Source organism: Carlito syrichta, unplaced genomic scaffold, assembly GCF_000164805.1.
Source record: "Carlito syrichta isolate Samal-C Ts95f unplaced genomic scaffold, Tarsius_syrichta-2.0.1 Scaffold59884, whole genome shotgun sequence".
NCBI classification, from domain to species: Eukaryota; Metazoa; Chordata; class Mammalia; order Primates; family Tarsiidae; genus Carlito; species Carlito syrichta.
In genome coordinates, this window is record NW_007003980.1 from 39,541 (window position 1) to 53,284 (window position 13,744).

Consider the following 13,744-nt stretch of genomic DNA (forward strand, 5'->3'; position numbering starts at 1 on the left):
TGAGTGTAAGGATCGCCAGAGCCCAGCAGGTCGAGGCTGCGGTGGCCGGGAGTGTGCCACTGCACTCCAGTCTGGGCGACAGAGTGAGATTTCAACTCAAAAAAAAAGATGTGCAATTGAAATTACTTTAAAAAAAAAAAAGACAAAAAGATAAGAAAAAAGAAAAATATACGTATTTTATCAGCACTTATCTGCACCTAAACATATCAGGTAAATACTATGCTTGGCAATAAGACTACAAAATAAGTAAGATGTTGCCCCTTCCTTCAAAGAGCTCCCTTTTTTTAAAAAGCAGACAGACATGTAAGCAAATAATTGCAAAACATGTAACAAGTGCTACAGAGGTATATAATGAGCCATAAGGTGGTCAAGATCAGATTTCCTAGATGGGTCAAGAGCAGACTCACAGAAGAGACTTGAATGCACCCTTGAAGAAAGAGAAAGCTCGTCACTGCAGTGAACAGTTTTGACGTATTCTAGGTGGAGGGGTTGCCATGAGCAAGGGTGGGATGAATGGTTCATTAAGCAGGCTCAGCAAGGCTGTGTAACTCGGGAAAAGGTCGTACGGAGGAGGGGCGTCAAGGAACCAACAATGATTTTATGCTAAGGAGACTGAGTCAGAAGGCAACTGCTGTACAGAGAAACTTTACTCCCTGCACGTAACCAGGACAGTGAGAAAATCAGATGTGCTGATGAAGATTTCTATGATTACAATGAAGCAGATAAATTTGAGGGAATGTCAGAGATAGGGAGAGAAACTAGGAAAGTACTGTCATTATTATTATCCAGAGTATAAAAACAGGAGCAGAGGCAAGGGAAGAAATCAGAAGCCACAGGAGTAAGGAGAGGAGCCCACTGAAAGAGAAGGGAAACAGTGTACGAGAGATGGAAACAGAGAAGGCAAAAAAGAAATTAAGTAGGATAGCATAGCAGCCTGTGAGTATCCCGTGTAGGGGAAAAATAAACAACCCTACATATACCTCAACAACCCTGAAGGGTAAAGGAGAAAGATTTTTAAGAAAATTTCACAGTATCTCCTGGGGTCAGTACACCTCAAGTCTTACATACATTTCATACCACTGACATGAACAATGATAACTAACTGATCATCACAGCGATGATCCTAAATCATCAAGAAAAAGGTTAAATTCTGTTCAGCACACTTTGTTTATTATTATGGTGGGCAAGGTGTAACAGTTTAAGATGACTTTCATCAAGAACAATAAAAAATAAAGTTTTGAGATCGAAAGATTATGCTTTTGTGTATGTGTAAAACATCTAACTTCTGAATTTGTTAAATAACTAGGGTTTTCTCCTATATTAATAGTGCTAATACCAAGTATCCAATTTTAAATGTTTTACAAATAAATTACCAAACTGTCTCTCTCAGAGTCGATTTAAAAAACATTAAAATGTTCATAACAGGGTAATAAAATAAATTTCTAATATCTGCTTTGGAGAAAAAAGGGAAATGATTAATATATACCATGTCAGACAGAAGAGCCTTGAAATTCTGGATAGCTTCTTCTCGCTTGTGCTGCTCTCTCTCTCGATCTATTTCCTTCGTTTGTTCTGAACGAGCTTTTTGAACCTCTCTCTCTCGTTCTCGAAGGCTTGCCTCAATGCGGGCTTGCCTTTCAAGCTCTTTTTCTTTTTCTGAGTCTAAATTCTGCAAAAGTAAAATTGCATTATCCTTCTTATCAACTCCATCAAAATATTTTCACAGAAAAACAAGCCTGCCAAATAAATTCCACATCTAATTTTTACCAAGAATATACTTAAATACTGTATACCTTACCTCCAAATCAACTAGAGATATTTATGTTAAGAATACCAGCAAGAAAAATTCCGAACCCCCCACAAAAACATTTCCCAATAGCAACAAATACCCTTAAACACAATTAGGAATTTTATTCTTCAATGATAATAGGACAAGTAAACACAATGGTTGGTTACCTTGGCTATTTTTTCAATGTACTGCTTGAAAAGGTCTTCCCTCAATGATGAACTATCCACTGCTTTGTAACGTGGATCACTTTCTACTTTATCTTTTACCTTGCTCCACCGAGACTGACTGTCCAAGTGATGATTAGATAATAGTTCAAAGAAATCCGATTTAATCTATATTTTAAAACAGGTAGTGGGATGGGGAGAAAATAATGTACCGTGAGAAATTTCTTATCTATTTACACCGAAGAAAAAAGATCACTTACCTTAAATATAAGAATAGTAGCTTTTAAAATGCACTTATTAAGAATAGAATAAATCTTAGTAAATGAGAATATCAGAAGTGCTCTTTTATTAGAAATATAAACATCAATAAGCATATATATATGTGTGTGTATATATATATAGGCTCTCACCTAAAATCTGCCAAATGCAAGATAAATCATATTTTGTACAGAAATTATTCAAATATTTTTAAAAAACTATTTCAGGTTGTTTACAACTTTTGGTCTCAGAAGTGCCATGTTTTCATAGGAAATATAAATTTGCACTAAGCTGCATTTATTTTTAGCTAAGACTCAGACTTATGAACTGAGAATAAATGGCTTAACATTAAGATGAAAAAAATAATTTATTTTTAAAACTAAAATTTTTGTTCATTAAAATTAATAAGGTATTTAGGAATCGATGAGCACAAGTAGCATGTAATTACAAACTTACATTGTCAATGTCTAAAACCAAAATAGCACAAAAACTTATACTTCGGCAGTTCTAACTTGATATCTATGTAACAAAACTATAAAATTTCTATGTTGGTCATAATTAATCATTACTAAAAAAAAACAAAACAAACATTCATATCCTCTATACTTTTTAGCATTAAACATGTATGCTTTTACCATTAGAAAACTTGTAAGTGTTTATCAAATATTATACTTAGCAACTGAAGTACCAAGTTAGTAACATTATAACAAAGGTATTAAATAATATTAATCCTTCAGTATTAACATATACAATTACTTAAAATTCCTCTCCAAAACTGTATGTCTTTTATTTAAATAGAGGAAGAAAGAAGTAAATATTTGTTTTTATGCACCTCTGAGGACCTAATTACTTTAAAATTTACTCTCATTTCTATTACTTTGTACTACCACAGAAGACACCTCAGGCTGCCAAGGTCATTTCAACAAAGGATTCTGACCATGTTAAGGACCCCTTCCTACCACAGGAATTAAATATGGCATCTTCTCACCTGACCAGGGGAATGAGAAATTAAGAATGGAAACAGAATTTAAGATGTGTACACACAAAAATAAATGAATCATTCCTTCTGCCTATTCCAATCCTATCTCTTCTTCCTACAGCCTCATATCTCCTACTAGAGTATTAAAATGGAGGTTGAGGCTCTTTCTTGGAAAACACTTGTAAGGTTATTAGAAACAGAATTTCTGCATCAGAAATTTTTTATAAAGACAAGAGCTAATCGACTGTGATTTTCCCCACTACTAAACACGGTTCTTTACTGAGTTTGGATTAATGAGAAACACTCATAAACCTGTCATTTCGAGACAGTAAGAGATCACCTGATGTAGTGATGTAACGTAATTTTTCTGCTCATTTGGTCTACTTGTATCTGACATTATGAACACCAAATTCCTAGATGCATGTGGTAACTAAGGCAAAATTTATAAAAGTCATGTTACATAAATCATGCAAGTTGTATCAAATAGGAATCTTTCTAAGCCACAGGAATTTATATTAACTTAAGATTGAGTTTTCAAATATTAGATACGAAGCCTATAAAGTAAGGAGTATCATATAGCTTTAAAAATGTGTGATGTGCCGGGCTCGGTGGCTCAGCCTGTAATCCCAGCACTTTGGGAGACCAAGGTGAGTGGACTGCCTGAGCCCGTGGGTTTGAGACCCACCTGGGCAACTTGGCGAGACCTCATCTCTACAATAAATCAAAAATTAGCTGGGCGTGGTAGCGCGCACCTGTAGTTCCAGCTACTCAGAAGGCTGAGGTGGAAGGATTGCCGGAACCCAGCAGGTGAGGCCACGGTGGCTGGGAGAGGCCACTGCACTCCAGCCTGGGCAACAGAGTGAGATCCCAACTCAAAAAAAAAAAAAAAAAGTGTGATGTTTAAAAAAAGTGAACTTTAAATAAAATTAAACTTTAACCTCCTTTCATTGTGGATATTGCCATGACAGGTTATAAATGGCTTACTGAGGCTGCTATCTATATAAGAATTATCTGACAGTTGCATAAATGTTAAAAAATGTCATTTTCTTGCCTGAGCCCACGGGTTCGAGACCCGCCTGGGCAGCGAGACCTCACCTCTACAATAAGTCAAAAAAATCAGCCGGGCGCGGTAGTGCATGCCTGTAATTCCGGCTGCTTGGAAGGCTGAGGCGGAAGGATCGCCGGAGCCCAGCAGGTCGAGGCTGCGGTGGCTGGGAGTGAACCACTGCACTCCAGTCTGGGCAACAGAGTGAGACTCCAACATAAAAAATAAAAAAGTAAAAATAAATAAAAAAATAAAACGGACAAAAGTTTTTCTGCGAAAAAGCGGCAGGAAGAAAACATCGCCACAGGTTTTTTTAAACAGGCCAGCTCGGTGTTCTCAGCCTATAATCCCGCGCCTTTGGGAGGCTGAGGTGAATGGATTGCCTGAGCTCGCGGGTTCGACACCCACGTGGGCAACTTGGCGAGACCTCATCTCTACAATAAATCAAAAAATCAGCCGGGCCTGGTAGCGCGTGCCTGTAGTTCCAGGTACTCGGAAGGCTGAGGCAGAAGGATCGCCGGAGCCCAGCAGGTTGAGGCTGCGGTGGCTGGGAGCGGCCCCTGCACTCCAGTCTGGGCGACGGAGTGAGACTTCAACTCAAAAAAAAAAAAAGTCATTTTCCATTAGCTGCAATTTGAGGCCCTGCTAATCCCTATTTTCTTCCCTTACTATAACACAAGTACTTAATTTGTTCAGCAAAAAAACTGAGAGAGGGAAGAAAAAAAAATGTCAACTTCATAACAGAGGACTAACTCTCATTAGGTTCAACTTCAAATATGCTGTTCCAAAAAAGGTAAATTTTTTTTTTTGAGACAGGGTCTCACTCTATTGCTCAGCCTGGAGTACAGTGGCATGATTCCAGCTCACTGAAGCCTTGAACTCCTGGGCTCAAGGAATCCTCCCACTCTAGTCTTCTGAGTAGCTGGGGCTCTACGTGCGCACCATCACACCCAGTTAATTTTTTAATTTTTTGTAGACATGGAGTCTCACAGTGTTGTCCAGGTTGATCTCGAACTCCTGGGATCAAGTGATTCTCCTGCCTCAGCCTCTCAAAGTGCTGGGATTACAGGAATCAGCTACCATGCCAAGTCAGTATTTGGAACAATTTTATAAAAATTGGTTAAATAAGTAAATTATCCAAAAAAAAAAAAAGACAACAGCTGATTTAGCAAAGTAAGTACAAGTCTAGTTAAAAAAAAAAGTAGACTTTTAAGGGTTTTTAAAAATATAGAACGGAAAACTAGTGGTAAAAACTACATGAAAATGATGATTGTACCCTTTAAATTGAAAATGCTACCTAAGGGGAAAAACAATTCATGAGAAGTTTTAAACCTTGACTATTCAGCTATTGATTCAATTATCTCAATGCTACAAAGACCAGTTAAAGAATTACAAGAATAAGGAAATAAACTCTAGTACCACGCTACCGATACTAGTTTTGCAATTCAATTACAGTTATAGTGTGGCAAAAAAAAAAAAAAGCATACATGATGTGCTTTATAAGACAATTAATTATACACAATACAGTGGAAGTCAAAAAAGAAAAATAATAAGATTCCATTAACCAAATATGCTCAAAATGTGAATATAAAATCTACTATATATTTAAACCCTTACTTTATAGATTTCTGCTTTGATGATAGTCAGTAATTGATTTCGTATTCTTTAAACTGGCTGAGAAAGCTTCACTTAAGCAACTTCCTGCCTTTTTTAAAACTTAGTAATGACAAAACCAAACCTATAATTTAAAGAATTAAAATTTTACAATAAAAAGAAAATAGAGGTGAATATATCAGTTAATTTAGATGTCATGTCTATTTAATTTCATTTTTTAAATCACACATTCTGGGCACAACTCTCATCACTTCATAAGGAAAAAGACTAAAAAAATGTAAAGTACCGGAACTGCGGGAGGCTAAAGTCACCACACAGAGATACCAATTCTTTCCTCACTAGGGAATCCCATAATACTTTTGCGTGTCAGAGATTGACAGCTGTCACTGAACTGATTGACAGGCCGCACAGCACAAAATCGTAAAGTCTATCCACTTGTTATAAAACAGAATACATAAAACAGTTACAAAAAAGTGTGTTTAGAAAAAGAAAATCAGTTACAAATGCAAAGAGAAATACATTCAATTTGTACAAAGGCAATCATGACTCATCAGTCACCTATAAGGTTTTTCTTTAATCAAGTAAGTTATTCTAAAAGTCAAAAGTAGCAAACAATTCATTAACATGATTTTAATTCTACATAAAATTATGTAGTAGAGCATAATTTTGACATTTCCTCTGGAAGCATAATCATTTTTTTAAAAAAACCTTACAGTGAAATAATTTTGGAAAAATTTACCATGACACCAAATAAATCAGATAACCAGGAAGATTCAGATGTCTAGCAAAAGTTGTTTTACCTAACACTCTTACTATTTTAAATGAAAGAGGCTTTTTTCCAGAGTATTACTTCCAGAACATTTCTATTTTTTTTTTTTGAGTTGGAGTCTCACTGTCGCCTAGACTGGAGGGCAGAGGCCGCTCCCGGCCACCGCAGCCTCGACCTGCTGGGCTCCGGCAATCCTTCCGCTTCATTCTTAATAGAATTTATAATATGTAACTTTCAAAATAAGAAGTGATTTTAAATGTCAAGAATGATTAGGCTCCAAAGGTTATTTTTCTACATTCACAAAGCATATCAGGACACTAAGGAGAGTGGTTGCATGTTTTGATGGTTCACACACCACTGGTGTTATCTCCCTACTAGCCTGCCTCCCCAGTGGTGAGCTCCTCTCCACAACCGACACTGCTACCAAATGACATTTGGAATTCATTAATCTTTAATAGCTGACCTTTAATTCTGATAAGCAATAATTTATATGTAAGAAATGTTTACTAAAACATTAGAAAGTCACTAAATTGATATCTTCTAGAGGGCAAAAAAAAGATGAAGAAGTTCTTTGAAATTCAAATGTTACTACCCAAAAAGAATCTTGAAACCTTAGCAGGTACCACTGAGAAGGCAGTCCTAACAACCAGCTCTGGGTTTACCAGGCATCTTAGTATTAATACAACTTAAAGCAAAACTTTATAATTTGGTGAAGCTACTAAAATATGTAAAATGGAAGCAAAACAACAAAATACACACAAATACAAACAGTTTTAAAAGTAAATTTAAAAGAACAATCAGCGTAGGTTCTATTATTTATGCCCAGGAATGAGTTAAAAACACAGCATCGGCATAGTCCACACTGCCATCAATCACACCACTGGAACTAAAACCATCTTACCTTCTCACCTCTGGTCTTCGAATCTTCTTTCTCTTTCTTCCTTGCAGCTGCCACAAATTCATTAAACAAGGCTTCTCGGTCTTTCATTTTTTCAATTGCTTTGAATCTTGAATCTTTAGCATGCTTGGCTGCAAATTCACTAAAAGTAGCTCTGTAACAAAACGATAAGTGTGCTAACTCTGGTAGAGTTACTTCTGCTTGTAGAACAGTACAAGAAGATAACATTTTTTTCAGCAAAAATAATGCCAAAGAGACACTGGTTCCCAACATCTACCTAAACAGTGAACAATGAGCTACAGAAAGTTAAAAGGGCTTAGCAGGAGAATGTAGTTAACAATTTATATGCTATCAGCATAGAATTAGGTGGATATATATTTATTATAAGAAAGGTAAGAGATCAAAGTAAATAATTTGCAGGCTTCAAGAGACTGAAGAGCTCATCTATTTCCACCCTAAGATGAAGCTGAGTCCTGTTTCCAGTCATAATCAAGTTAACTCTAATTAGATTGGCTCTTTTTCCATAAACAACTATAAAACTGGGCAAAGTATATATATAACTGATTTCAAGGAGTAGAAAACAGGCAGTGCAAAACTAAAATGAGGCCAGGCACGGTGGCTTATGCCTATAAACCTAGCACTTTGAGAGGCCAAGGTGAGAGGATTGCCTGAGCCCAAGGGTTCAAGGCCAGCCTGGGCAACTTGGCTAGATCTCATCTCTACAATAAATCAAAAAAATTAGCTGGGCATGGTGGTATGTGCCTGTAGTTCCAGCTTTTTGGAAGACTAAGGCTGAAGGATCGCCTGAGCCCAGCAGGTCAAGGCTGTGATGGCCATGAGCGTGCCACTGCACTCTAGCCTGGGCGACAGAGTGAGACTTCAACTAAACCCCCCCGCCCTTGATCTTGGGACAATGTCCCCAGTTGCAGAAAGCCAGAGTAGTCCAAGAAGAGCACAATGGTCTTAATGAATTGCAGGTGGCAAAGACCAGAACTTGGGTGCTAAACTAGCAGAGGAGGAAACTATAAAAAAGAGGGTATCCCAGAAAAATCCCACTTAGGAATTCCCCACAGCCAAGACCAAGCTGTATCACAGCAGAAAAAGATCACTCTATACCAAGGTGCCACAGAATTAAGAGTGAAAAAGAGATTACAGAGATTCACAAGTGTTAAAGGGAGAAAAGTACTAGGCCAACGAAGTCCACAAAAAGTCTACAAGGGAGACAGAATTAGAAGGCTGAGACAAACATATTCTACTTTCAGAGGTCCACACTAACAAAACAAAATAAGCCAAAAATTAAGGTGGCAGTTGGTAATGGAACTGCCTACTAAAACAAAAACTCTTCAGTAAAAGATTAGACTCCAGAGTCTCTACATATTATCCATGGTGTCCAATATTCAATCAAAAATTACTTAACATACAAAGAAATATGTGATCCACAGGGAAATCAATTTTTTTAAGTCAATAGGAACTGAAGCCAAAATGTTTGGGTTTAAATTAGCCTGGCTACTTTAAAACAACTATTATAATTACACTCAAATAATTAAGGAAAAATAGGTTCAAAGAATCGGAAGCATGGTCTTAAAATGAGCAAATAGGAAGCTGCAGAAGAAATGGGGAAACTATTTTTAAAAACTTGAAACTAACTGAAAGCAAAAATTAACTAAAAAGCTTAACATGAGAGTAGAAAACAGAAAGTCAATTACTTAAAGTTATACTAGTAACAGCTATCTAATCAAAAGAAGAAACAGAAAAAAGACTATAGTGTGTGGGGTACAGTCTCAGAGATGTAAGATAATATCAAATATTTTAATATATATGTTATTAGAATCCCAGAAGAGAAAGGAGTAAATGAGGGCAGAAAAAATACTGGCCAAAAACTTCCCAACTTTGATTAAAGAAAAAAAAAAACCTAACAATCTTTTGTATCAGTATTATTCACAATATCAAATTTCATTAATTCAACATTTTTTACCTGGTATGAAAGATATGTAACTATAATAAAATAAAAATTTCTATTCTAGAAAAGGGGTCGTTATATAGTCCATTAAATCTACTTTCCTTTCATCACAAATTAAGCATCTTGTTTCACAAAGATAGAAAAAACAAGTACAGGTTGAGCATCCAAAATCTGAACATCTGAAATCAAAATGCTCCAAAATCCAAACATTCTTAGTGCCAATATGTTACTCAATTCAGATTTTTCAGATTTGGGACACTCGACTGGTAGGCAAATATTTCAAAATCAAGAAAGAAGAAAAAACAAAACTGAAATCTGAAACATTCTGGTTCCAAGCCTTTTGGATAAGGAATATTCAAACCTGCATTATTATAATTAAAGAATAAACTTTTTTAAAAAGTGTAAAATCAATGATCCATGTATAGAGTGATAAGTGAATAGGTAAAACATTTAATATTTTCTAGCAGAACAGACTCTAAAATCAAATTTGAGCATTACATTTCTGTGAAGATGCTTTCATAACTTTTTTTTTGTTTCCAGAGTCTCACTATCACCCAGGTTGAAGTGCAGGAGTGCAGTGGTATGGATCACGGCTACCATTGCCTTGACCTGCTGGACTCAGGTGATCCTTCTGCCTCAGCATCCCAAGTAAATGGGACTACAGGTGCATACCATCATGCCAGCCTAATTTTTTGATTTACTGTACAGATGAGGTCTCATCATGTTGCCCAGGCTGGTCTCAAACTCCTAGACTCAAACAATCCTGTCGCCTCGGCCTCCCAAAGTGGTATGATTACAGGCGTGAGCTACCACATCTGGCCTTTATTTCTTAACTGTGAAAAGCTCTACTTTAAAACAGACATGGTAAAAAAATCCTTTGGGGGACAATGGGTAATGGTTGGTATTAGGGGACAGGTAGAGAAGTATAGTGACCAGAAGCTGACTTTGGAAGTTATGCCAAATTTCCATTAAAAGAGACAGAAGAGACAGACACAATTAAGTAATTCTCCCCAAACACTCTTTCCTCTTAGACACAACTCCAGTCTCTATATTGACTAGCTCTATTAAAAAGTTTTGTAATCATGGTTTTTTTCCCAATTCAAAAAGACAAGTCAATACACAACAGTTCTTCACTTGTTTTCTTCTGTTTAATAAAAAATAGTACTGATCTACACACTAGAGTTAGATATATCAACAAAGCAATACAGGACAATGTTCCCAGCGTCTAATGGCTCTATTTTCGGAAGTGACTTGTATAGATCACTTCAAACTATTCTATCAGCCTGAAAAGAATACCAGTCAGATCTACAAAAAAGAAATCACTTTGGAGTCTCAATTATTCTCAGACCCATAATGAGACTCATTTGGAAATGAGCTGCAGATATCATAAGACTTCATCTATAAACATTTCAACATGCAACTCCTGAGAGTAGAGCCTTTTTCCTTTGTAAATACAATAGCCAAGAAAATGACTTCTAATATCCAATTCTTACTCAGATTTCCTCAACTGCCCCTCAAATACCTTTAATAGCCCAGGCTCATGATCTCACTTTTCTAATTAAAAAAAAAGCTCGCTGGGCTCGGTGGCTCAGCCTATAGTCCCGCGCCTTTGGGAGGCTGAGGTGAGTGGATTGCCTGAGCCCGCGGGTTCGAGACCCGCCTGGGCAACTTGGTGAGACCTCATCTCTACAATAAATCAAAAAAATTAGCCGGGCGTGGTAGCGCTCACCTGTAGTTCCAGCTACTTAGAAGGCTGAGGCAGAAGGATCGCCAGAGGCCAGCAGATCAAGGCTGCGGTGGCCAGGAGCATGCCACTTCACTCCAGTCTGGGCAACAGAGTGAGACTCCAACTCAAAAAAAAATTAAAAAATAAAAAAAAAAAGCTCAAGACCCCATTAGAAGCCTGAACCTCTATTGTTCCCTAAAAATATATTCTTCATAGCTACAAATAGTCTATAAGCTATATTGTCTAAAATTTATATTAATATCATAGATTACTCTAATTTTTTTTTTCTTTTTTTTTTGAGTTGGAGTCTCACTCTGTTGCCCAGACTGGAGTGAAGTGGCATGCTCCTGGCCACCGCAGCCTTGACCTGCTGGCCTCTGGCGATCCTTCTGCCTCAGCCTTCTAAGTAGCTGGAACTACAGGTGAGCGCTACCACGCCCGGCTAATTTTTTTGATTTATTGTAGAGATGAGGTCTCACCAAGTTGCCCAGGCGGGTCTCGAACCCATGGGGCTCAGGCAATTCACTCACCTCGGCCTCCCAAAGCGCAGGATTACAGGCTGAGCCACCGAGCCCGGCCGATTATTGTTATTTCAAACATATAATTGTAATACTAAACATATCCTCTCAAGCAACATCACTCTTCCCTACTTTCAAGAACAAAAATAACTACTGAAATAAGACGAAGAGTTCCATCTGCACAGGCGCAATGGCTCATGTCTGTAACCTAGCACTTTAGGAGGCCTCTGAGGTGGGGGGATGACTTGAGCCCAGGAGTTTGAAATCAGCCTGAGCAACAATGAGACCCTGTCTCAACAAAAACAAATGTTTTTTAGTGGCATTTAACCCAGAGACTCCATAGATTTAGAAATTCTCCATTTACAGAGAAATTCACAGCAACCTAATACCACTATTGTTACAACTAAGTCATGAGAGCATTTCTCCCTGCCTATACTATTTTGTATAGAACTGGAATAGAGTTGAAATCGCAGTTTCACTTGAGCAAGCTACCTTGTAAAATAAGTACTACATGAATACCTAAATCATATTAGCTGTTCCAAAAACTGAGTAAGATAGTATCTGTGTGAATAAGTAAAAAAAAAAAAAAAGAAAGAAAAAAGTATGCTTTAAGAGCACACAGGCATATAAAATGACCAATAATTGTTACTATTATAATGCTAGGCAAACAAGTTTAAAATATCTCATTTTCTTCAGCCCATTACATGTATTCAACACATTTTAACAATCAATTGAAAATGTCAAACAAAACCGATACTTAGAAGATGTTGAAACTGAAGTGGTCAACGGTTCTTCACCACTTCAATTCAATCAAAATAATGTTCCACTTCTGCGACTTATTATATATAAAACTTTACAAACACGGGGACAGATACCCTATCATTTATCAGTTTTTAGAGAAGAACTTCCATAGGGAAGGATCTAAATCAAAGGTATCCAGGTATCCTTAGAACACTTAGGATCCCTCTAAAGGACACATACTGAGAATAAAGATTACAAAGGTAGAAACCAATAAGCAAATAAGGTGCTTTTAATGTCTGATATCCAAAAGATATGTATGTTTTTTAATTTTAAAAAACTGATCTTAGGAGAAAATACATTTTGGTATTCGATGGAAATGAGCCACATACCTTGGATTAAACTTTGCTTCCTCCATCATTTTTTTGAAATCTTCCTTGGCTTGCATTATTTTATTTTTCTTTTCCCTGCGTTCTTCCTCTGCCCTGGTCTTTACATACTGATCAAACACCTATTACAAAAATCAGTTTGACTAGTCAGTTATTTATATAGGCAATTTAACTACCAAATTATCAAACCTATGAAAAAAATATGTAACCAATGTCTTTGTCCAAACTATAATGAGAAAAATATATTACTTATAGATAATCACACACAGATGATTAATTTTCATGTTAAAACTTCACTGAAATAGTACACAAGAATACAGGTCTGACAAGGCTTCCAGAATAAAAGAAAACAGCAAAAAGCTGCTTTATTTTTTCCCCTGATTACAAATTAAATATACGACCAGTAAAAACATTTCAAGAGATTTAGAAATGTATAAGAGAAAAATCAGATTTCTCCAAAATCCCTTCTAGAAAGAAACATCAATGGTATGGACTCTATAGTTTAATTTTATTTCTGTACTTCTCTTAAGACATAATTGTTTTCACCAAAATGTAATCATGCCTTATATCTATTCTCTAATTTCCTTCCAACTAATAATACATAGTCAAGATGATGAATTGCACATCAATATCTATTTCCTGCCTTCTTCAAACCCTATAAAACAACAGGTGAGAAACTTCTTTCTTTTTTAAGTCATAAATCAACAGGGACAATCAAGAAAAAGAACAATAGCAAGTGGGGGAGTTGGAAAGTAAGTAGACAAGTGAGAAAGGATGTGACAGCTATGAGAGCTGAACACATACAGAAATCAAGAAACATGGAACCAACTTTTTTTTAAAGTCAGAAACTTCTCAAACAGCTCAGGGATAGCACTAGATACCTATGGAAGAGAAGGG

General features: G+C 36.6%; 1 protein-coding gene across 4 annotated transcripts in view; it reads right to left on the minus strand.

Annotated features, from left to right (window-relative positions):
* The window catches only part of TCERG1 (transcription elongation regulator 1), a 66,313-nt gene that overhangs the window by 8,815 nt on the left and 43,754 nt on the right, over positions 1 to 13,744 (minus strand). For all 4 annotated transcript variants that reach the window (XM_008050321.2, XM_021708417.1, XM_008050316.2 and 1 more), the window contains 4 exons: positions 12,851 to 12,969; positions 7,520 to 7,670; positions 1,957 to 2,121; positions 1,487 to 1,669 (listed from right to left, as the gene is read on the minus strand). In XM_008050321.2, coding sequence (XP_008048512.1) covers positions 1,487 to 1,669; positions 1,957 to 2,121; positions 7,520 to 7,670; positions 12,851 to 12,969 — 618 coding nt within the window. The remainder of the gene's footprint in view (positions 1 to 1,486; positions 1,670 to 1,956; positions 2,122 to 7,519; positions 7,671 to 12,850; positions 12,970 to 13,744) is intronic.